Source organism: Semicossyphus pulcher, unplaced genomic scaffold (assembly GCF_022749685.1).
Source record: "Semicossyphus pulcher isolate SPU_LCO1_2020_fin unplaced genomic scaffold, fSemPul1.0.p SCAF_8, whole genome shotgun sequence".
NCBI classification, from domain to species: domain Eukaryota; kingdom Metazoa; phylum Chordata; class Actinopteri; order Labriformes; family Labridae; genus Semicossyphus; species Semicossyphus pulcher.
The window spans coordinates 23,150,705-23,176,453 of NW_027211759.1; the positions used below are offsets into that span (position 1 = coordinate 23,150,705).

Sequence of the window (25,749 nt, forward strand, 5' to 3'; positions counted from 1 at the left end):
AATCTTATCTATATTTAATTTATCTTCTGGAGTAGATGTTATGTGTTCATTTTGCACAGTCTGTGTTTTGATAGAGATGCAGATGAAGATGCAGCGTTATAGAAGGTTTACTGTTTACAACTTAAGACTTTTCAAAATTGAAACAATAATCCCTGTAAAGACTCGAGGAACACAGGCACTGGTGGGACGAGTCGGGGCTGGTGAGGGTGAGGGTGGGGCTGGAGGGGGTGTGACGGTGCAGGTTGCTTGAAGGAGCTGTTGTCGCAGTCAAAGTGGCTGTGATATAACGCGCTAACTACGTCCTGCTGGAGAAACCTCATGTTGGAGCTAACAAATGATTCATGGTAGACGGATGACTTCTTAAATAATATACAAGCACTGTGAATAAGAGCAGCAGAAGTAAAGGAAAGGACCGCACCGTGTTCGTCTGATGCAGGCTCAGGACTGATGTGTTGTAGTGTTTGTGGGCAGTGGTGCCTTCACTGACGCCTCCTACAGTCCTGCTAATGTCATGGAGGAGGTCGTACTGCCAGAGCTTTACACCAATGAAGCCACACCAACACTGACATGAGCCTGCTGCTACGTCTCTAAAGGCTGAAATGTTGCCACACTTCTGTTAATAAGCAATGATGTTTTATGAGTAAAACAGCCATCTGTTCTTAACTCTTTAAAAATGGATCATACTGCTTTTATAATCCTGTTTTAATCTTGCTAAATCACAAACTACAATAGCTAATGACAACGCACTGAGCAAACACACTAATGTTGGCACTGGTGGAACATTTCTATTGCAGTTGTTAGGACAGAAAATGCTAAACGTGTCTCTGTAATAGAAGGAAACAGTCACATTTGCTGGGGAATGGAGGTTAATATCATAGACGAAAAAAAGGCACAGATCTATCCTGTTGTCTTTCAGTTAGATTTGCTAAGTTCATGCAAATTTATGCTATTTTTACATATTGTAGTTATACTTTATGGCAGTAACTTTGGACAATAAAAACAGTTAATCAGGAATCACACATCGGGACAGGGACATGGCCAGTTCAAGAAACAGAGAGGGAAATGTGGATGAATTAAACACCTGCTACGATCCGGTTCCCATCTGGCAAAACTTCTCTGCCAGGCTTCTTGTTTAATCAAACGTACAGGTGATATATATTTTTTTAAGAGGTTATCTCGAAGAGTTCAGTTTCGTTCTCTATGGCCGCACCTATCGCGATAGGTGGTAACTGCGGGAGCACACTTCCCAGATATCCAGACAGTGTTGCATTTGTGACGCCCACGGTGGCTCCGGTTGTAACTCTTGATTTTCCTCAATGACAGTCGCTTTTCTTTTTAGACTGTTTGCGTCGAATTTGTTTCTTTTTCTTTGGATTTTCACTTTTTCATTTTTTAAGTTGTATCTGTAGTCGTCGATCTTTTCTTTGTTTGTTCAGCCATAGTAGATTACTGTTTACTCGCAACACTTGCAGCAGCTTTTCCGGTCTCTGCAGGGTAGCTCCGCCTACCCTCTGTGGGAGACCAACCACTGCGGGCAGATGAAAAACGCGTCACTAACTGGGCGTTGCTTGTGATTTTTTCTGCAAAAGTCACCAAAGACACCCAGTCCCTAATACTGCAAATGCAAAGGCTTTCATCAGTGGGCCATAGGCTCAATCACCATTGTGTTACCTCATTTGGCGATAGACAGAGACTTAACAGACATTTATTTAACTTTACTTTAACAGACAACCACCTGCCGATGACTTAACAGACATTTATTTACATGAAAATGTTTAAGATTATATCTTTAAAGATTTGCCTTTATTGGTAGGACAGCTGAAGAGAGACAGGAAATATGGGGAGAAGACAGTGGGGGGTGACATGAAGCAGAGGGCTGAAGGCGGAAGTAGAACCTGCAACTGCTGCGTTGAGGGCTGTAGCTGTGTATGGGACGCCTGCTCACCCACTGAGCTGAACCAGCGGCCCTTGCAGAGGTGATATTTAATAAAAAGGAAAACCAATGTTTCTTCCCATCCAACAGGGAAAAATAAACTGTAATGTGTTTTGTTTCCTGGAGCACACGACAGTGCCAGGTGAGTTTTCTTCTGTATACCAGTCGACAAAAAAAGGATCAAGGCAAAATAAAGGACTGGTGGATGACCAGATTATGAATTGCCTTATATGAAGTTATCGTCAGGCAAAATCAAACGGCACTTAGCAGTGTTTATACATTAGTCACTGTTTCCATCCCACCACACACGAGTAGAGAGATCAGTTATCCTTGTGCTGCAGACGCCATTGATTACCAGAACCATAAACACACTACGGCCTGCAGAAGACAAATGGACTAATGTTTTATAGGCGAGGATTCTGAGTGGAGCTGCTCTGTGGTTCCTCTCCAGCTGGTGCAATGATCTGTCTCATTCTGCTAAGAACTCTGGGACGGGAACTCAGGACTCACATGCTAAAACCATTTGGTCACTTAAAGCTGAAATAAGCCTTAAGTAACCTTTCTACTACTGGTGACATATGCAGATAAAAGCAGCTGAGATTGGTCGGTGTTGCTCTAAAGGGCTCTGTTTGGAGATGTAATGATGCAGAAATGACTTGGACATGTCCTAAATGCTGAACAGGGACAGTAGAGGCGTTACATCTTTCAACAGATCCTGGATATTTAGTCTCTTGTAGGATGTTGTAGTCACTCTGACTCGGATAAGCGTTGGACTGGTGGACATGATGAAACATACACATCGATGGTTTCATTTTCTGCGATGATAAAGTTGAACCTTTATGTATTTTTTTTCAATCTTCCCAGCCTGATGTAAGAACAGACTGAAGGCTGCAGCGGTTGAACAGCAGCTAGCTACTAGCCTGGAGGAAACCAGAGTTTCATGTAATATTAATGATGACACTGAAACATTTATAACCAGGCATTTAAGTGTGTGCATGTGTGTGCGTGCGCATGTGTGTGTTATGAATTCAGTTGCCCTTCTTCTTTTGTGTTTGCATCTGCATATCTTTTTGTTAATTTTTTAATTTAACAGAAAAGCAAAAGTAATCAAGAGACAAGAGAGAAGCAGGATGGATCATTTACTCTGTCAGTCCAGGCGGTCTGTCAGCATCTGGGTCAGTGAACGTCACACTAAATGGAGCTGCTGATCCACGATGCATTTATTTTACATTAAAGAACCTGAACATGCTTTAATGCTAACAGCACTCTTACTGCTGCAGTGAAGGCTTTGAGATGAAACAGTCGAGTCATTGATCATTTATGAACTGGGGGAACATCAAAGAGGCTGATATCATTTGAAAGAAATAGAATCTGTTTTTGTCAACCTATTTCCTTTGCAAAATGTTGTGACATGGAGCTCTTAGTGAAATATTAAAACTTTAAAAGTAAGTCAGAAGGGAGATGAGAGACACAGCAGCAGGTTATAAATAGAAATACCACCTCACGTTTGTCTTCACCAACCAGCTAATGATCCGTTTAAATCCATCGCTGTTTCCCACAGAGTGACAGTGTGGCTGTGGCCAGGACACACAGTTACAAACAGGTAGGGGTAGAGTGAGGGGAGGCCGTCCGCTAATCGATCGTGTATAGCGCCATTCGCTCAGATGGATAAAAAAAAATCATAAAATTCATCATCATAAAAAAAAAAAAGAGTTGCTGAGATATCATATCATGACATTCACAGTGACCTTTGACCTTTGACCACCACAATCTATTCAGTTTATACCTTAGTCCAAGTAGAACTTTGTGCTAAATTTGAAGATATTTCTTATTTTCCTGGACATGATGATGTCACAGCAAAGTTGACCCTTGATCACATCACTACATCAGTTTATCCAATCCAGATTAGGTCATACTAATTCAACAAATTCACTAAAGGATTTTGTTGCCTTTGCGCCTGCTAAACCTGTGCAAATGACACAAAAGGACTCCGCCTCATTCTCCAAGCACACACAGAGGGTTAAATGCACCGCACACTGCACTGCGGAGCAAACGGAGTCTCTATGTCGGTGCTGTCGGAATCATTATGCAGACATTCAGGGGAAATTTTACCCCTTTCTGCTCCATCAAAGTGGAGGTAAATTAATGCATTCAGAGAGTGGACGTGCAGACAGCTTCTCTCCACAATCAGATGCAAAACAAGAGCAAACTGCACGGATCTGTGAAACTTTATGGCCGTGTTTGCACTTCAATATCATCAGGGCAATTTGCTTTGTATTTGGAACCTTGAGACGGAGCAGATAGCGGGAGGAAACGATGCGTGATTTATGGTGCTATCAGCACCCGCAATCCAGTCTTAGTGAATTCCCCCCTAAGTGTATGAATTCTGGAGTTATAGCCAAAACAAAAGTAGTCACTTTGACCTTTGACCTCCAAAATCAAATGAATTCATAAAGATATTCCCTTCAGATGTTCCTAAGATACTGCGTTTACAAGAATGGGACAGATAGCTGTGTACAGGAAGTCGGAGCACCCAAAATACAATTCAAGTTACACAGATCAGTATTTTATATTATGTAGCCTTTGATAGGGCAGTATGCTTCACCCCTCAGCACCACAACTTCCCGTATCCTTCTTTGTTCATATTACAGTATGACGGACGTGGCAGAGTGATCGACTTGAATGGATGAGTAACTTCCTTTACCTGTGATTGGGCTTTTAATTTGTTGCTGTAGTTTGGCGGCGTCCTGGTGCCTGGTCAGAACAGCAGAGGGGGCTCAGGCTAAAGTCAGAGGACCCCGTGGTGTAAGATTCAGGGTCCTTCAGAAAGAGACTGAACCTCTATAAACATTTATTTCTGTCAATGTCCAATAAGATTCTTAATATAAGGTAGTGAAGTATGTGCCAAGGGGTCGTGCAACATGTCGCTGCTGTCAGAGGTGTTAATGCATATGAGCAAATTGCTACATGGAATTGTGTTGTGCGTTTGGTCGTTATGTGTTGGTGCTGAAGTTCCACAGAGGATAAAAATCATGAATGCTCAATAGAAAGAGTCCAAGAGTCTACTTTCCCTCTGAGGACATTAAAGATTATCTTATCTTGTCTCAACATGACAAAAATGCCTTGTGACTTAATTCGTATTTTAGCCGAGTTTTTAGGCGAAGGACTTCCATACATGCCTTTCTGACAGTAGATTACCTCAGCTGTGGCTACCTTGAGGGGATTCAACCAATCTGAAGTTGTCCCTGTCTGCCAGCACTCATAGCAAACAGGCAAGGCTTCAAACTATGATTGAAGTTGGCTGATACTTCCAGCATGTTTGCCTTTACTCTTTGGTGTACCTGACTTGAACTTGCATAGAGGCACTTCTCTCTAATCTGCCCTCTACATCAGGTTTTCTTTTTGATTCATAATGGAGCTCAATGAACTTCATTACCTATCACTATATATTGTTTTACTGCTTGAACTGTAAAGATTATCTGACAGGCAAACCTTTGAAAAATTGTGAGGACACAGTATAGATTTTAAAAAGCAAACAGTGCTGAATAAATATCACTTGTTATCGTGTGTAAATGAGCTCCAGCGTCTTCCAGGTTGGCATTCAGAGGATGAATTCAGAGGCTGAAATGAAACGTGCTGAAACCTGCAGACATGCTGCTGACTCTTCATTAGGAGAGAGAGACGTTCAGATAGGCTGAGAGAGCTGAGTCAGTCATGTGACAGAGATGGACTGATGGCAGACAGTCTGTCCAGGTTTTAATTTCCTGCTGGGCAGCTATCAAACAAAACAAGCCATGGTCGGATCGTGTACATCGCCATGAGGCTGTCAATCAAATTTACCACTGCTGAGTCATATCACGAGTCATCCATTATTCTTTTCTCTCAGTCTTCTCATTCAGGTTATCTCATTCTGGCTGTTATTGGTTGTTTGTTTTGGCCAAGAAAACAGAGTACACCCCCCCTCTACATAAACAAGGCATTTCTGATTTTTAGAGACCTGGTTTAATGATGGCAGTTATCTATTTATAATTTTTGAGTGTGGTTGTCATTTATTTGCAGTTCTGTTTCACTACTTGTTGTTTTATGCTTTCAATTTTAAGTTTTCTCCCCTTAAAGTGATAATCTCAAAGATTTTCATGTAAATAAATGTCTGCTAAGTCACTATCTATCGCTGAATGAGGTAACACAATGGTGATTGAGCCTATGGCCCACTGATGAAAGCCTTTGCATTTGCAGTATTACTGACTGGGTGTCGGGAAAAAAATCACAAGTGGCGCCAGCAGCCAGCAGTGGTTGGTCTGCCAATCCAAAAAAAATCCAAAGAAAAAGAAACCAATTCGACTCTCAGATGAAGACAAACCGTCAGCAAGGAAAATCAAGAGTTACAATCGGAGCCAACCGTGGACGTCACACGTGCGACAAAGTCTGGATATCTGGGAAGCGTTCTTCCGCAATTACTGTTTATCGCCATAGGTGCCGCCAACTGGTATATCTGTTCCCAGCCTGCATACATACTCCAAGAAATTGATGTAGAAGCCGTGGCGTCAGTGGTGTTAGTGGACTAACCATTGGTTAATGGATCTTTTTGAAGTCTCAAGTTTGGCATTTTGGCGGTCACCATCTTGTTTCTTTGGAGCGAAATGTCCCTATATTAGGAGTAGATGGTGAATCCTCTATCCTGGTTGACAGGCTGCTGTGGTAGTCAATCAAAAGCATATCCTGCTCTATATACTATCTACTCTTAATGGGACCATAATTTAAAACATAATCATCATGTTGTATTCAAGAACCCTTGAAACTACCAAAACATAAACTTAAGGTAATCCATCAAGTAAGGAGAAGCCTTGTGTCTCTGTACACTTCGGTACAAGCAACCTGCTGGCCATTAGAGAGAATGAAGGTCAAGGGCATCTCTAAATTGGCTTCTATTTTCAGAGCCCAGGGCCTATGGGAGCATATTTATCTGTGAATAAAATGGGAAGAAGAGAGGGGAATGGGGAAGTCAGGAGAATCCCAAAGAGGAATTACTTTTTGATGGCCAACTCAATTTTCAAACAGTCGAACAGTCCGGTCGACTCAGAGGGATTTTGTACAATTGTTTCAAATTGAGACATTAACGCAGTGAAACCCGACTATTATTGTTTTCATAACACTGTTTAAATTGACTTGCAGTGGTAGCGGAGCATGAATTAACTGGGGTACAACAGAGGGGACTTGGGGACATCGGGGTGGCTAAAATAACCGTTGAACAAAGCAGTGGGATGAATTATGTAGAACAAACTGGATCAATAAGCCAGTGGCCATCACCCCAACCACTAATGTTGTTCTGCTGTTAGTCAGCTGGAGTCATGATCTGCCTTCTTCACAGTCTCAGAGGAAGACGAAACCACACGACCACGGCCAGACCATTTCTTTATGTATCACAGTAATCTGTTTTAGCAGCCATGTTGTCTGATAAACAAAGAGGAAAATCCTTCAGCGCAGTGTGTTAATAACATTTACATGATTGAATTAAGTACAGATAAATTGATATGATCCAGCTATATAACAGCAGCAGTGTACAAAGTAATGTAATACTTTGCGGTTTATTGTCTTGGTATTTCTAGAATAAAAGCCCCCACTGCTGCTCTCACATCATAAACCTTTTTGATGTGAGATTATTTGGTGCATTATTTAGGCAGCAAATGTGGACACACACGTATTAAATGTGATGCCATTGTTTGTGAAACTTAATTCCTCCTTACAGTAAACAGATTATGTTACCTCGTATCACATCAGCAGGCCCGAAGACAACAGTCCTGCTCTCAGATTATAGATGATGCAAGTAAAAAAAATCAAATTTAGTGATCATAGGCGATAATCAAGAAGCTTTGAACAATGTAATGGGCTTGCTTTGGAAAATTGACCTTGACCCCAGCGAATAGAGCCGTTTGTGGGCGTGGTCAAATACTAGTCTTGTCGCACTGGACATTGATTCTAGATGAGCCTTTTGCAAAGGTAGTTAGCTAGTTACACAACATACAGTACATCTTTAAGCATATGTTGTCGTTGTACGTGGTGCATTTCTGTCTTTTGGAATCCACTCTGGGATTTCAATAAACCAAAGAAATTGCAGAAGTGACCATATTTGGACAAGTTAGCTATCAAAGTTATACAGTGTCTATCCAAGGCTAATTCATTAGCTGGGGTGTGAGCTAGTCCTCCATCGTGTTTCCAACAGAATGAGTTTCTATTTGTGGTGGTAGCTGCCCAGAGTTGTTTATTTTCAGCTTAAAGAAGCTAACAGAGCTTCTGGAATGTACCTGACTTGCTGATAACTTGCCCACTTATCCACAGGGAGAGCTAGTGGAGGGTAAACAACATGAACTGGGTTACTTAAAGTAATAGGCCTTGTCATCGCTACAGCCCACTGTGTTCTCTGTGAAAAAAAGCCAACAACATGACGGCCTCCTTTAACCTGGTGTCACACACACTTCAATGTATGAACTTTACTATACAAGCTAACTATTTGAGGTAATATCCATGTGGTTGTGGACTACTGTTCATGCCCAAACTGCACCAAAACTACTCTTTTTATATATATTTATTATGTCAGTGCTTGCATTTCACAAATACACAACAATTCATCGTGAAACATACTTTAGTATGTTTCACGATTCTTGGTGTACTGCTGGGCAAGCTGATTCTTAAACCCAGTGCCTTTTTCATCCAGACTTCGACTCTATAACAGACGGAGAATATGAGCCATGCAGGGAGGAGATATGCTTGTGACTTGGCAGTAACACGATTTAATCTCTGGCCAAGAAATCATCCATATGGTGGATACGAGAAGTCACCTCTAAGACGGAAGGAAGGAAGTGTGAGGGCAGGTTTTATCATCAACTACTCCAGTTTTAGTCAAGATATCTTGACCTCTACAACAGCACTGTGGTGTGACTCAGTGATAGAGTTGGTGATCTCCCGATCGGAAGGTTGGCGGTTCGATCCTTGACTGCTACAGTCTGCATGTCAAAGAGTCCATGTGCAAGACACTGAACCCTCCCTCGATGTATGAATGTGTCCTGATTGGAGATTGGCACTTTGCACCGAAGCCTTTGCCATCAGTGTGGGAATGTGAGTGTGAAAGGGTGAATGTGACATGTAGTAAAAGTGCTTTGAGTGGGTAAAAGACTAGAAAAGTCTTATATGAGTGCAGTCCATTTACCATTGCGTAAATGTGTGTGTGTGTGTGCGAAGCCTGCACCCTAAAAGTTGATGGTTGGCATCAGAAAGACGCCGAGTTCACTCGCATTTTTTAGTCCAATCTCTGCATTTTTGTTCTTTTAGCTACGTCATTGGAAACACAGCTGCACAACAGGAGCAAACTCTACAATCTGAGTCTCGAAATGATCCTTCAGTGTTCATCTTTTATTTGATATTTTTAATCATTTTTTGGCCATTTTGCCTTTATGGATAGAACAGCTGAAGAGAGAAAGGAATCATGGGGAGAAGAGAGTGGGGGATGTCATGCAGCATAGGGCCGAGGGCGGATGTGGAAGTCTGCTCTACCCACCCAGCTAAACCAGCGCCCCTTAACAGAAGCCAAGTTATCCACAAACTGCCTGACTAAAATCCTTTATCTGGTTCAATTATATAGTAAACAATTACAGTGACATGACTTGAAACACTAAGAAAGTAGAAATCCATTAAAGTCCTTAGGTCTCACATTGACCTGTTGATGAAACAGGCAAAAGCGCTGAATAAAGCAGTTTCAAATTTAGTATCTGTATAACTCGCTGACTGAAATCCTTTATTCAGTTAAATGTATTGGTTAACAAACTCTGGTTATTTGACTTTAAACACTTATAAAGCACTCAGCAAGAAATGTTTTACTGTCCGGGGACAGCCTGTGCTTGTGGGTAATCTGTCTTGGGACACGTTGCAAGTAAAACATGAGTCTCATGCGGGCTGAGAAAGGAGTATGGTGTTATGTTGAACTGAAAAAAATGAACAAATAGTCGAACCGTCGTATTAAGCAGCCAAATCACATCCTACAAACTGAGTCTGGTACAGCCCCTGAGTGTGTGTCATATTGGCACACTCACACAGTGCCACATTTTTTCACACGGCCTACATTTCTATCATTCAATTTAATCAATATTTGGACAATCATTTTATTAAAATAAGTTTTGCCATGCAAGTCTTTTCACAAGAGAGAAGAAATGATCATGAACACACACACATACATAACACACACAGAGTTATCTAAACATACACCCACACTTGTACCATTCTTATGTAAGCAGTCAGTAAAAAGAAGAAAAGGACAGTTTCTACTCTGTGTGTGTGTTTGAGAATTGTTCAGCCTCTCAATATCCTCCTAATCCCTGCTGAGTGAATGAATTCAATTCAAATCACTGCTACATGAAGCTTCAAAGGGGCTTTTAAAGTAAACTGACACTCTGCTCTGTGTTTGCTGTTTAATGACTCAGAACACAGAGAGCAGACCAGAGCGTCCAGTTTCCTGTTTGTTGTAGATGTTGTTTACCTGCAGCACAGTGGGAAAAGGAAAGAGCAGCACATTATCAAGATCATGAGGCCTGTTGGGCCTTTTTTCAATGATGACCAGTTTTTCTCCTGCTATTTAAAAACAGTCTAAACTGAACCATGACACTATGTTCAGTTTGGGCTGAATATACAAGTGAAGCTTCTTGAAAACAGAAGCTGAAAACATGAGGAGAAGGCTGCGGGTGTCAGTTTCTCTTATAGTGTGAGTATTGCACCAATGATTATTGTCATTAGCCATTAATCAGCTGATTATTTTCACAACTAATCAATTTGTCTCTTAATCTGTAAAATTACAAAAAGTTATGAAAGAAAGCTCACAATTTCCCAGAGGCCAAATTGTCTTTAAAATACCTCCTTTGTCCAACCAACTGCCTCATTTACTTTCATATATGCCAAAAAGAAGCAGCAAAGATCACACAGAAAACAAGAACCAACAAATATTTGTCAACTCTGATTGAAAAAGGGGCTGCAGTGATTTGTGCTGTCGCCTCACAGCTTGAATGTTCCTGGTTTGAATCCCGGTTCAGACGTAGGGGGCCTTTCTGTGTGGAGTTTGCATGTTCTCCCTGTGAGTGTTCCCTCCGGGTACTTAGGCTTCCTCCAAAAACTTGCTCGTTAGGTTCATTAGGGCGTCTTAATTGCTTGCAGGTGTGAATGTGTCACCATGGCAATCAGTCCATGACAGCTGAACCCTGAACAGGATAAGGGGTATAGATAATGGATGCATAAATGGATTCAAAAAGGACTGAAACGATCATGACTAATCGGAGCAATTCTTCTACAATGTTTTTTGTGACCATTATGTAACAACAACAAAATTATTTTATGTAAAAACCCACTTGGCAATAAACTAATTGTGACTAACAGATTGTGACGGGCCTAAAGGCTGTTTATTTCTCCACAACCATCTGATCATTTGTGCTTTTCTGGAAACAAACACCCTTTGTTTCTCTCAGCAGACACACAAATTAAATGTACACCTACAGTATGTGAGAAGAAATATGAGTGGTCAGAGGACATGAAAGAGACAAACACCATTCATTAAGTTACATTTGAAATATTGTAATATTATTTGCGTGGAACCATTTTGCAATGCAACATTTTGTTTTCTTTCAAGAGTAAACTAACCAGAGTCTTTCTGTTACAGGCTTTAACATTGAAGTCGAGATCTGAAGACTCCAGCAGCAGCACCACAAAACCAAACCAGGAAGTGAGACAGACACATCAACACAGAGAAGCTCCATCTTTCCATCAAGATATATACACTCAATTTGTGAAGCTAGATGTCAAAACCATTAATAACTATTTACCTCAAAAGCCGGTGAACCTTAAAGATCAATCTACAAGTTCATATAAACCACTTGTTTCTGAATTTTAACACCAGACATAACTAAAAACCATCTACGTGCTGTAAAAGAAAAGCTGTTAGCCTAGCAGGCATCGCTAGCCAACATGGCTGACCCCTACCAAAACAACATATACCAGCAAGGAGGGGGTGACCGCTATGGGACATACGGAGAAGGCGGCGGCCATGATGGATACGGTTACCAGGCAGACTACCCTCCACAGGAAGAGGATGCAGCCAGCGATGCGACAGAAGGGCACGACGAAGAGGATCAGATGTATGAAGGAGAATATCAGGGGATCCCACATCCGGATGAGGTGAAGGCTGCACAGCGAGCGGCACGGTGAGTCACTGAACACTTCATCTTACAGCATATATGAACTTATCTCTTCCTGTGTCCACTATTCTCACTACTTTGCATTGTCCACTGTTTTGACTTTCTTAGGGGATTTTTTATTTAGTTTTTGCATTGTAAACATTTCTGTTAATACCCCTGAGAAGGCGAGTTTGTGTCAGCAGTCCTGTGTAATGTTGGCACACTAAAGCCAAAAGAAGAACCTACAATTTTCTCCATAAGGCCTTTGGGGATATGCAGATATTCAGATATTCAGATTTAAGAGTATTCTTTGCCTGTCTGTTTACCTGTTTATGGTATATCAGCTCTTTGTGTCAATTTATGATGAACTAAGCTTACATGCAGGCGGAAGTTGTCAGACAGGAAAGGGGGCCTGGGAAGTGAAGGATGAGGGAGGAGAGCTTAGGCAGACTGCCTTGTGGCTGGACAAGGGGCAGCTCTGGAGGTGGATTCTGATTCAATTATATTATTAATTGTTTATATTATTATATTATATGAGCGTGGGGCTCACAGTGACAGATAGGAAAGATGATTCAGAACACATTGTTGGTATGAACTCTTAACCAGCCACTGAACGTTACACCTAGTAAGTATACAATAATTGAATCATAACTTCATCATTAGTTACTAATTTTGTGTCTCCTGAAATAAAAGGTTAATTATACTAAGTTACTCCATAGTCCCTCATTACTTCAATACTGTTGTATGTAATATAATAATGTTTTATTAATGTATTATACCCTAGGAGCTCTACAGGAAATCATCATTTGTACTTTATGGTCCTTGAATCAAAGTTATTCAGAATCATAATTCGTTTTGCTGATCATTCTTTTCTCTGTCCTCACTTGTTCCTTCGCAGCTACTCATATTGTTTTTTGCTCCATAAGTCCGTATTGTTAAGTGTTTATCAAACACATCAAATTATGTTCCTGTTCAAGGGGCTGTGGATCTGACAAACACCAGAACCAAACATCTCTTATTTAGATTTATAAGTACAAGTTTTAAGAGATAACACATTTCTGACCATCTTCCTTTTTCTCTCTCTGTGTGTAAAAGGACTAAAAGCCACACGGCCAGCAGCGCAGCCTCTGACCTCGCGGAGCTATCTGAACAGTACGAGGACATCATGCAGGACTGTGGACACGGGAGGTTCCAGTGGACGCTCTTCATAGTGCTGGGCCTCGCTCTGATGGCTGACGGAGTCGAATGTTTTGTGGTCGCCTTCGTTCTACCGTCTGCAGAAAAAGATCTATGTCTGTCCAATGCGGAGAAAGGAATGTTGGGTAAGGGCTTTAATGATTTATTGTTGCTTGCAGAGTCTTTGTAAGAAGTGTTTTTTGTGCTGCTGTCAGCAGATCAGAATTTATAGTCTAGATGTTGTGATGCGTTGATTCTTATTGGTTGGTGTCAGCTGGCTGAACAGAACAACAAGGCTGCCTCTATGTTCTCTTAAGGGTTTAAGAAACGGAAGGTTTTATATGTTTCTGTGAAGGAAGAATTCTTCATTAGCTGAGTGAATGCTCACTCGATGAGATGCTTTAAATTACATGTGATCTCTTTCATCTAGGTTGATTGTGGCTGATGTTTTCACCCAGCGCAAAGCACATAGTGCAAGTGTCATTGCTATCTTTCACCCGCCGCAGTCGTCATTTTCATGCCCAGCGTCCATGTTAGCGCCAATGGGCGTGTTAAAATGAGGTGTGGTCAGGCAAATGGGTGTCACGTGGTTATCTTGAGGATGCAGAAAGTGACTGCACCATAGACCAACAAAAACCTGGTCTAAAGTCTATGGCGCAGTCTGTGTTTGCAAATTAAAGGGTGCATTATGGGCATACATGGCGTGCTCACAACACAAGTCTCTGCTTGTCACTCACACGGGGACGCACAGCAACGCTTCTACTCATAAGGAAAAAGCAGTTTATTTGCAGTGACAGTGAAATAACGTTTTTGTTTCCCTAGTCTCCTTAAATCATGATACTGCTTTCAGCTTGTTACCGATCTGCTGAGAAGTGCAGGAAGACGTGGGCAAGCTCACTGCTGCCTCCCCACACACCTGCTTCACCTCAGGGAGATTCCTGCTCGAGCCATGCATGGGCCAAAAACTACAGAGACCGACACCAAGCTCTACATCATTTGCGATACTTCTGACGCACGCTCTCTCACATACACGCAGAAACAGACACATACTCACACACACGCAACTAGGAGGTAAATTAATTACCATACTCCCTGTGGCACCGACAATTGTGCCCATAGATATTAAAACGTTGTCCAGAGTCCACAACACAGCCATGTGATCCAGCAGCAACAAGAAGTAAATAAACATTTAAAGCCTACCTTTCTTTGATGGTCAGCACATAGAACAAACTGTCTGTCTGGAGATTTAAATAATTAATGTTGTGCCTCGTGCGTAAACGTACACAGCGTAAATGTACGTCTCTCTTCATGTTCGTTTCTGCTGGGCAGTGGGATTGCTTCAGAGGCTATAACAACAATCCGTGCTTCGACATACTGTATATGGTACAGTAACCCAGTGATTCCCAATCTGGGGGGCCCGGAGTAACGACAGGGTGGGCGCAGGCTCAATAAAAACAATGCACACAGTTCTGCACTGCTAGCAGAAGCACGGCCAATTTTGTGAAAGGACTGCAGGTAAACAGAAGATTGACGATTAATCTACATCACAACTACTAGATCTCTCACTCGGCTTGACCTGTATATTGGTGAGTAATCAAGAGTTGGTGTGCCTCAAAGTAGCTTCATACAGCCCCCTCATTACGCCGTGTCTGCACTGCAGGTGAAGCCACCTAAGTAAACACTCCGTGGCACGTCCGCTCTGTGAACGGCCTGTATATGTGGCCACAGCGTTAACCAGCACTGCGGTGAGGTGCCGCTGATAACGGGAATACACTAAGCTGCCTGGCGTGACTGAAAGCCTTGATCATCCAGCCGACAATGCGTGTGACAGTAGCAGCAGTAGCACTTTTCCTGTAGATAAGTTATGAAAAAACTGAAAATGGGGCGAGGTTTCCTTTTGCACCAAGCAACAATAAAGTAGCAGCTTTACGTGTTTCAGTCAGTTTGTCTTACTATCGCATGTCCCGCAATGTGACTGTTGCACATGAGCTACTGCGATTGTTAATTTATGGTTCAGCGCTATTCTCAAATGTCATGCCAAACAGAGTGTATATGGATGTATGTTTATGTGTCAAAGAGTATTATGATTTGATTGATTAGTTTGATTCATGTTATGCATAAAAACACGGCTATGAATAATCCTGGGACTTAAGCCAACCTTTTTGCGCCTTGCGCCTCGGTTTGTGCCAAGATTGTGCGCCGTCTGACTAGCAAAAGTGCGTCAGACACGCCCTAAATTACTTAGCACCATGCACCTTAGACTGTGCGACTTCTGCCGTTTAAATAGGGCCCATAGACTCAAAGCAGTGTTAGGGACTACGTGAATGAAATAAAACGAATACAAAACGTCCAGAAATCATGGCTTTATTTGCCTTTTATATGAAGTATACCAATAGTCGAACATAACGCATTTCATATTTCCCAGGGTAGAGCATATATGTATGATAAATATACTCACAACCTTCGAATGACAAAGCTGGTTTTCTCGTGATAACGGGATCATTTTCTGTCGATCTAGAAAACAAAACAACAGGCTGGTCACTGTAATATTACGGACCAGGACATACCAAGCTGCCATTGCCCACACTAATGAGGGAAGTTAAGCTGTTTCTATGTTTGTTTTGTGCTTTTGTCTGAGGATACAAGTAATGATCATCCAACGTTATATAACAAAATAAATAAGTCGACATCTGGAAAAAAAAAACGAAAATCAATTGTTATCATTGGAAAACGGAGTAAATAAAATGCATGGATGCATGTCCAATTAAGGCTTCCTGGAAAATGAATCCTTCTGACACGTGTGGGTTTTAGATCTTTAAATGTACAACTTAGTATGTGCTGAACTGGTTTAGCCACCATTCCCTGCAGAATGATATGTCTCTGAGATGTTTAGTGAGACTTTGGTCGGATGCTGATTGATCACACAATTTTCATTATCCAGTTAGTAGTAGCCTGACTTAAAACAAGCACTACACCTGGGATAGGGGATGGCCCTGTCACAAAACTGCATATCCCCAGTTAAGCCCCTTAAACTGTAGTGATGGACCGCTTTTTTGATCAAAAAGACAAGAGTGCAGGAGGATAATGAAACCCAAATGAGTCAGACCCAGATCTTATCTCTTAGGGTACCAAAGGAGGTAAGAAAGATGAGTCTGAGAGAGAAACTCCTGAGCCACGATGTGAGGGAGAGCCGGAGCAGTCAGTCACTGCTAGCTGCTCCACAGCCACTGTTAGCATCACTGTTAGCACGGCCTCCACTCCCTCTGATTTAAGACAGTTCTGATTTTGCATGAGAAATGCTCTTGTCATTTTGGATGTGTTGTGTTGTTGCTGGGCGCATGGGCGCTGTCCGGTGCTGCCAGGTGCTGAAGTCTTCCCCTTCACATGTGACACATTTCTGTCCTTGTATTAATGCTATTCTTTGGCCAAAAACTAACTTGTATATAAAGTAACTCGAGTGTCATGAGCAGCGATTATTTTCTATGTATTGGTCAAGCTCCCCCTTAGCACCAGTAGAGAAAAAATGTTTATATACCATTTATAATGAAACGATGAGGTAAACACACACCGCTCTCTTGCAGTCTTCCTCATCACCAGGCCTCAGGTGTTACACTGGGACCCCCTCGCCCAGAACACAGGTTACCCTCCAGCATTGTGTCCTCAGCTCTGCTCTGTATTCATTGTACACACGAGCCTGTGTGGTCCAATTAAGCTCCGATTACATCATTAAGTCTGCTGAGGACAAAGTAGTGGTGGACCTGATCTCATACAGCGATGAGAGAGGAATAAATGGAGGAAGTGGCCGACATATCACTCTGCTGGCTCATGAGTAATATGTCTCATGAATGTGGTCATGAATGAGTCAGAACCACAGGAGCCACTGAGGATAACTGGGACTATATTACTGTCCCAAGGTTAACCGTGGTGACTACATTTCCAGTCAAAATTAAGTTAACAAAAATTTTCTTTTTTTAAAAAAAATCTGCTTTATTTTGCGACAAATGTTTGAGTTTAGTTTTGCTTCGTATTGAAGGAAGAAAATGTAACTGCAAAATCTGACCATGCACAACTCCCTAAAGTACATAAACTAAAGAACATAGCTTGTGTTTGATGATCACTCCTCACAGATTATCTTACATGCAGATATCGGAGGAGTGATGAGATAATATCTGAAGTCACTATCTATCACCGAATGAGGTAACACAATGTTGATTGAGCCTATGGCCCACTGATGAAAGCCTTTGCATTTGCAGTATAATATTATTGTTGACTGGGTGTCTGTGTTGACATTTGCAGAAAAAATCACAAGCTGCGCTCAGTTAGTGACGCGTTTTCCATCAGCCAGCCGTGGTTGGTCTGCCAGAGAGGGTAGGCGGAGCTAAGCCGCTGCTTTTCCGGTCTCTGCAAGTGTGTCGAGTAAACAGTAATCTACTATGGCTGAACAAACAAAGAAAATGGCTGAACAAAAATAAGTGAAAATCCAAAGAAAAAGAAACATATTCGACGCTCAGATGAAGGCAAACAGCTAGCAGGATTGTAAACTCGACATAGGGATAGCAGATGATTTGTGTGTGTTTTGAACGTGTTTCAAATGAAAAGTTTTCACATTTTTATTAACAAATAGTTAGAAAACACTTTTCCTTCTGGGTTACCCCCAAAAACAGTGTCTTATATTCCGGTGCTACTGGGGTCAAAGGTCAAATCAGCAATCATTCTTATCGGGCATAAAAATTACTTCTTGAATAAAAGTAAGATTAGTGCAATATCACTTAGATACCTAGGATCTCTTTGGATGGCCAGTTAAATAACATAGAAGTCGTTTGTCTCAGTGTCACTCTGTGCGTAGCTGCTGTAGTTTGGCTTTGTAGGGCGATACTGTGGAGAGGAGGATTATCATCAGATAGCTGCAAGTCTTCATCAACAAGGATATGACATGAACTGCACAAGCAAACCACATCAGGCAGCTGAGGATATTCAGAAATTATCGTTCAAGGATCCTTCAGTCCTTCAACTCTGGAGCTGTCGAGTGAATCAATAAACACCCATGCCTGGTTTGGCAACAGCTCGGCTCTGGGCAGGAGGGCTCTGCAGAATTTCAATCCCCTCTCTGCAGGATTTACAGACCAAGATGTGGAGAACCAGAGCATGTAGGATCAAGAGGGATCCTCACGACTCCAACAAGGGACTGCTCAGGCCGTTGTGGTCAGGGAAGCAGCTCCTCGGTTACACAACGAAGACTGAGACTGAGAGTTTCTTCCTCAGGCCTTCAGGCTTGTGAAAAACCTACATTTTCCATCCATTATTTTCTTGGATGTTTCTTGCTGGTTCTTTTCTTCACTCTCTCTATCTTCCTCTCCTCTTTTATTCTCCTCCTGCTGCACACCTCCTCCATTCTCACACATTACCTCGCTTTGGTCCAGAGCAGTGATTTCAACGAGACTGTGATTCTGTGTTTGTGTTCTGAGTCAGCAGACAGTCAGTGTGATCGATCCTCTATCCTGACCTTGGAAAGAGCTGAACAGCATTTCAGAGGACAAAGTTAGAAAACAGATACATTCTTTCTATCCTCACAGGACCAAGGAGCTGATTGTTGTCTTATATATATTCATAATGTGTGTTTACTATGTATACATAGGGTTTTATGGTATGATAGCCAGTATGTGTTTAGTCACGCCGTCAGCTCTCCCCTGTTGCACGGCCATCTGCATACTGGGCTGTAATGGTGCCAGCGTGCCAGTCTCTGGCACCAGTCTGGGTTACACTTGGCGGAGGCAGAAGCACGAAGCTCATGAAGGTCTTAAAATTTCAAGGCCAAAATGAGCTGAGTGTGCTGACTACACAAAACATCAGTGTGAGAAAACCGACTGTATAAAAAAAATGACGACAATTCTGCCAGGTAAACTCACAGTTTTTGTCATTGTCAATTGAATCTGGTGGCTTTGACAACAGCAGTACTTTTCCAATCCCTAACTGTATCATCATGTCTAATTTAGTTCAAATAAAAACAAAAAAAAATATGAAAAGTACATGCATCTTTTTCTTTTAAGTAGGGTTAAATATCCAACAAGTCCTACAAATTAATTGTCGAAATACAATGTTTGTTTGTCTTTTTTCCAATTCAGTGGCTGCGTCCTTCAAAGGACAAATTTGAAGGTCGATTGCGTCACGCTGAAGGCTGTCCTATTTCGAAGGCTCCTTCAGATGCGGCCCAACGTGTCCCGAAATGTATAGTGTGTGTCAATTCTAACGAGGAAAACACTTTTAAAAGTCAAAGCTTTTGGTTTCAACTCAAAAGCTAGCAATACAAATGTAAAAAAATTGAAAGAACATGAAAGAACCTTGAAACAAATTATCTTCAAAATAATAGGTTAAGTTACGTGACGTTACTTAAGTTAGCTAGTTAACCAGCTAGCTGTCTGTTGCTTAGCGACAGGAGCAGCGTTTGTGACGCAAGGGTAAGGGCGGGAACAGTTGGTGACGCAAACAGGAAATCCTCTGTAGACCAGACCATCTCATTTCAGTTCAGCCTTAATTGTCTACACAGGCTACAAATAACTCATCCTCCAAAGGCCGCCTCCTTTGACGGATGCAGCCCCTGAATTGAGACACAGCTTTAATGTGTTCTTAGTGTTAATGAGGTTTTGCCAACCAGGATGTACAAAAATTAAAATAACAAAGAAGAAATGTGCATTTAAGAATTCTTTCAGTGACTTGTTGTGTTCTCTGTTTCTCTCTCTGCAGGTCTGATGGTCTTTCTCAGCATGATGGTGGGAGCCTTCCTGTGGGGCGGGCTGGCAGACAAAGTGGGCCGTCGGCGCTGTCTGATTGTGGCGTTAGCTATAAACTGTGTCTTCACCTTCCTGTCTTCGTTTGCTCAGGGCTACGGCTTCTTCCTCTTCTTCAGGCTGCTGTCCGGCATCGGGTAACGCTCAAGCTATGCCCGTCTGTGAAATGTCTTCATACAAAAATGCTTGGTGAATCTTTTAGAAACGTTGAGGCAAAAGATGCAACCAAAGCCTCTAATAAATCCTAAAAAACACTTTTTAAATGAATACGAAGGCATTATGAGTAGGATTTTCCTAAAGAACCCACAATGTTTAGCCTCTAAAAGCTTACATTTAGAGTGTTGACCTGGCAGCCACGAGGCTTTGTGTTTATGTAACCGAAATATGTAGAGGAGGGGCCAACTGAGAATGGTGCATTTAGAAACAGCAGAAAAATCCAGCTTGTTCTGCCTTTAACGCCGCTTTTTTAACCCCATATGTGCTCGTCTTTCCCCGGGATTTTGAAATATTAAATTTTCTTTTTAATATTCTTTTTAGGGTCTAAACATAACCAGTATAAAAAACATTTAGTGTTTTTTATGAGCAATTGTAGAAGGTAAACTCAGATCCTTAAACTCCCACCTGCTATTTAATTAGGACATAAATGCTGCTAAGTGTAATATAATGTTTTCAGCCATTAATGCAGCTTTTAAAATGGAGATCATCAAACAAATCACGCTCCACATACAGAGTGTGGTTAGTGTTTTATTGCAGTGATACAGCAAAGTGTCGGTTCTCAGAATAACCGTGGTCCCCTGGGAGCCTCGCTGACTCAGAAACGAGGTCACAGACTGAGCACAGCGCAGTGGAAGCGATACACAGTTTGCACCACAACACTCCTCACATTATAGGTGGATAATACTTAACATGCACACTCTCTCTGCTGCACATTACACGTCTGCCTAACATGTAGTAATATAAATGCTTTTCCGTGTGTGTTTTTTGCACTAATATCGACAAATTTCACACAAGAAATCTTTAATAACCGCCAAGAGAAGCGAAGACTTTATGCACCACATTGAATTATCTTAAAGGGATATTCTGGTACTGGCTTATGTGTGCACGGGAGGGGACAATGTAACGAGGCTCCAGCACTTTTAATAAATACTTGAAGCAGAGGTCCTCTACTACTGCATAAGGGCGCATAGCTGTTGAAATGTAAATGCCAATAGCCTCGGTAATGTCTTTGGCTCTGTCTGCTTTCACATCTAGGGGCTTTTTAAAAACAGCGGGGATAAGTTGTTTGACCCCTGGAGTTTGATCTCCTTCCCTCTGGCTGTCTTTTCAGAATGCCTGGAACAAAAACAAGGCGTGCCGGAGCTTCTTTTATCCCTGTAGCAGTTGATAAGATTAATTTGCTAGCCTAACTTGCTGACCTTATGTGTACCTGGAGTTTTTTAGATGCCTGCTGCAGGTCAAATTTCCTTTGGGATAATTAAAGATGAAGTTGAAGAGAATAACATTTCACCCATTACAGCGTGTTTCGCAGCTGCCAGAAGAATCTGCTGGTGCAATTTCAAAACTTTTTATACCTGTTGTTATTATTATCTAATCATTTAGGCCCAAAATATATAAAATAGTACTCAGGTATAAAAAAATACTGGAATACCCCTTTATGTTTGCAGTTTTATGTTGCTACAGCATGACATTTGGTTCCCATTGTACAACTGTATGCATCTGATATGTTCTCTTACATACTTGTCTACATATTTCTCCATTGAGAAAAACTGGTTTATGCAGATTTTCTGATCATATTCTTAAATTATAAGTTGTGATCATAACACCCGCCATTATCTCTCTCTCTGTCTCTATGTCTCTCTCTCTCAGTATCGGAGGCACGGTGCCGATTGTGTACTCGTACTTCTCAGAGTTCCTTCAGATAGACAAGCGAGGGGAGCATCTGTCCTGGCTGTGTATGTTCTGGATGATCGGTGGGATCTATGCTTCCTTCACTGCCTGGGGAATCATTCCCAGATACGGTAAGAAACTAAACACGGACCATTCACACTGAACATTACAGTTTACTTTAATGCTGCTGGACAAGACAGTGGATTATTGTTATCCCTACAGATAGCAATGCATGAGATTTCAATAAATGAGGAATGACATTTGATGTTATGAAAAACTATGCCAAAAAAAAAACATATATGAAGGATTATAAAACCAATCCTACATAATCCACACGGGCCACAGTGTGACACTGTTTGCTGCCCTTTAAACTTGACTAACAGACCAAGCTAAGATGACGAGAAGCATTGTTCAGCTGATAGACTCCAACTATCCCCTACCTGCCTGGAGTATCTGAGAAACAAACAAAATATTCTGGTACACTTCAAACCATCGAACACACTCAGACAGAAGCTTGTCCACCCTAAGGACAAAACACCCAGACATAAACAGAGCAATGTAGTTGCAGGGACCTGTACATCAGGGTAAACAAAACAACCCCTCCACAAAAGCACGGCCCTGCATGGGAGAGCCAGCTGCTCAGGTCAGGACTCCGCTGTCCACCTACTAAAGGACAAAGGACACTCCTTTGAAGATGGCAAGGTTCACATCCTGGCCAGAGAAGACCGCTGGTTTGAAAGAGGTAGCAAGGAAGCCATCTATGTTAAGCTGGAAAAAACATCCCTAAACAGAGGTGGTGGTCTGAGACACCACCTATCACCCTTATTAGATCATGTGAGCTTAACGACCCATCAACACCAGGGGGTACTAACGACTCTCAGTGATACTGGATTCACAGCTCAGGCTAACGACTCACCCCTGATTACACATCTATCAGCATACTATTGACCTACAGAGGCGTATACTCCTAGCTCTTTCCACCAGTCAGTTTAGAACTGAAGAAGCCTTTTGGATGAGAGGTGAAACGTCTTCAAGAACTTCAACCAAGTCCAGTTGCCTTTTGGATTAAACTTAGAAAGACTCCAACTATTGCAAAGAAAAATCTGGGGAAAATCTTAAGCTCTAGAATCCATGCGTGTGAGAATTAGACAAAAATAAGAGATTTTGGGTCACAGGGCAAACAGACCAAGGAAGTCCATCCTTTACCAAACCAAACTTAACATCCTCCTGAACGCTTAGGGGCAACTACACATACTGTACCGCCCAAACTTGTTCTATTGTGACAATTTCCAGACCATAAAGTGAAACCTGGCAGCTTGATAACAATAGCAAGAAGTTGTGATAAGGGACAACCCCAAAGTGTTCCCCTATTGTGACGAAAGTACTCAGACTGTTGTGTATTTATCAACGAAGACAGAAGGTGGGAGTAGAGTTATCCATGAGTTAAAACCAAAGACTGTATAAAAAGATGGACGACATGACAGCTCCCTAAAAGTGAAGCCAAAACATGTCAAGTGCCCCCTGCTGACTGGCTGCAGTATAGATCATAGAGCCCGCCTCCTCCATGTTAACAGATGGGATATGAACCATGATATGATCAAACTATAAAATCAAAACATGGTTTCTGTCATTGTAGTTAGTTCTTATCATGCTGATTTACATCCCAGTGTTCATGTTTATTTTTAATTAGTTATTTGATGCTGTAAAAAGGATGATTGACAGCTATGTTGACAAATACAGCTCCTGCAGCCGATCTGTTCAGGATTAGCAGAGTGGAGGACGATTGGCGAGAAGAAACGTAACTAAAACAATCACTACAGTCATTGAAGTTTCCATATCTGTGAACATCTGCTTCAGACCAACACAAGAAGCTGTTCTGCTGTTAAACACGCTAGCGTTAAGTAAGTTAAGTGTGTGTTTTGGTTAGCGGAAGTGGCTACGGCGTTGTCTACTGAGCAAACTCTGGCTCCATATGATGTCACAATCGCGAGATGGCAGCGCCTATCGCAGGGGCTATTTTGGCATCACTTCCGTACAATCGTCCATCTATATATACAGTCATTGGTTAAAACCCAGATGGTATGCATCTTTACTTTTTTAAAGGGTACGGTACTTTTTCATATAAAGAAAATTACTCTGAAGTCCTTTCCAAATGAGTTTACACATAGACCGTCATCGCCAGGTAAATCTGGAAAGAGCAGATATAGCCGATTTCTTTCCAGGGACTTCTGGGAATGTGCTTTCAGACACAAACAAACATCGAGGTCGACTATTGTCGTCAACTGGTTCCATTTGTTTGTAATATATTTTGTGCCCAAACAAAACAATGGCTGTCTGACAGCAGGGTGAAGCAGTGGTTATAGTAAAGAAGAAAGGACCAGCATGGTTTATACACCTTGTCGTGTTAGCTTCCTGGTCAGCTCACTCTTCTTGGCCATTGCAGGTTTGCGCTCTCTGTTTCATTGCTGCTCCTTTCATACAAGACAATTTAAAATTTACAAGACTCTGCGTAGGTTTCTCTATGACTGCGGCTCTGTATTTTAGTGACCAGCACACTGTATTCTTAAATCTCAACTAATTGTCCAAAGAATGCAGTCATATGTGTATTAATGTGTGGGTTTGCATACGCAGGCTGGGGCTTCAGTATGGGCACTGAATTCCAGTTCCACAGCTGGCGGGTGTTTGTCCTGGTTGCGGCACTTCCCGCGATCGCCTCTCTGGTTGGACTCACCTTCATGCCTGAGAGCCCTCGCTTCCTCCTGGAGGTGAGACAGCAGAAATATTAACCATCCTGACAATGTGTGGATGAAGTGAAGAACCAACAGCCTGAGCAATCTTCTGTGAAAGCTAATTAAGTTGTGCCTGTGTTTGTGTGTGTGAGCAGAATGCCAAGCATGACGAGGCGTGGATGATCCTGAAGCAGGTCCATGACACCAACTGGAGGGCAAAGGGACAGCCAGAGAAAGTCTTTACTGTGAGTGCATGTAGCTCATGAAGTTAATGTTTTTTATTTAAGACTTATGATCATGAGAACAAAGATCAGATTCAGTTCTCCTGTTTTTCCCTCACAGGTGACTCACATCAAGGCTCCAAAGACGGCAGAGGACGAGTTTATTGAGATTCAGGCTGCTACAGGAACAGCTGTACAACGCTGGGCTGTTCGCTCACTGACACTCACTAAACTGGTATGTACACACATCCAACACCAGAACAGACTGGTGCTGGCAACATGAGGGTTCAGTGGTTAGACATGTGGTTAGAACTGAGGCCTCAGAGGAGTCAATGAGGGTTTGTTGTCCTGTCTTCTTTCCCTCAGAAGTCCCCGAGACTAGCACAATAAAGGAATAACACAAATGGTGTTTTCCCAGTGATGAACTGAACGTGGTGTTACCCTCTGCCACAACATGCTTTCATTATTCAATAAGCTACCATAGTTTTTTATTTCTTTTTTTGTACTGTGGTTATTTTCAGTGTAGGGGGGGACATTTGTTCTAACCCCCAAACTGGGGCATTTAAGTGTACTAAAGATTTTCCTTTCAAAGATTTTTTAAACTTTATTCTTTTATTGACTTTGTTTATGCATAAAAACAAACAAGAATACAAAAAAGTAAAGTGCATTATAGTAGCTTATGACATTTTTACAATCAACATGGTTGACTAATTAAAACAAAAAGAATATAAAATAAACAGAAAACAGAAACGAAACATCCTTTCAAAGATTTTACAGCAAAAGCAAGCAGAGCAGTGCACTGTTAGCTAG

At 41.8% G+C, this 25,749-nt stretch overlaps 1 protein-coding gene across 2 annotated transcripts in view; it reads left to right on the forward strand.

The window, feature by feature from the left end:
• The window catches only part of LOC138612753 (synaptic vesicle glycoprotein 2B-like), a 51,930-nt gene that overhangs the window by 15,790 nt on the left and 10,391 nt on the right, over positions 1-25,749 (forward strand). For both annotated transcript variants that reach the window (XM_069686166.1, XM_069686164.1), the window contains exons 2-8: positions 11,628-12,168; positions 13,237-13,463; positions 20,059-20,239; positions 21,969-22,120; positions 24,621-24,754; positions 24,874-24,963; positions 25,061-25,174. In XM_069686166.1, coding sequence (XP_069542267.1) covers positions 11,933-12,168; positions 13,237-13,463; positions 20,059-20,239; positions 21,969-22,120; positions 24,621-24,754; positions 24,874-24,963; positions 25,061-25,174 — 1,134 coding nt within the window. In that variant the 5' untranslated portion in view covers positions 11,628-11,932. The remainder of the gene's footprint in view (positions 1-11,627; positions 12,169-13,236; positions 13,464-20,058; positions 20,240-21,968; positions 22,121-24,620; positions 24,755-24,873; positions 24,964-25,060; positions 25,175-25,749) is intronic.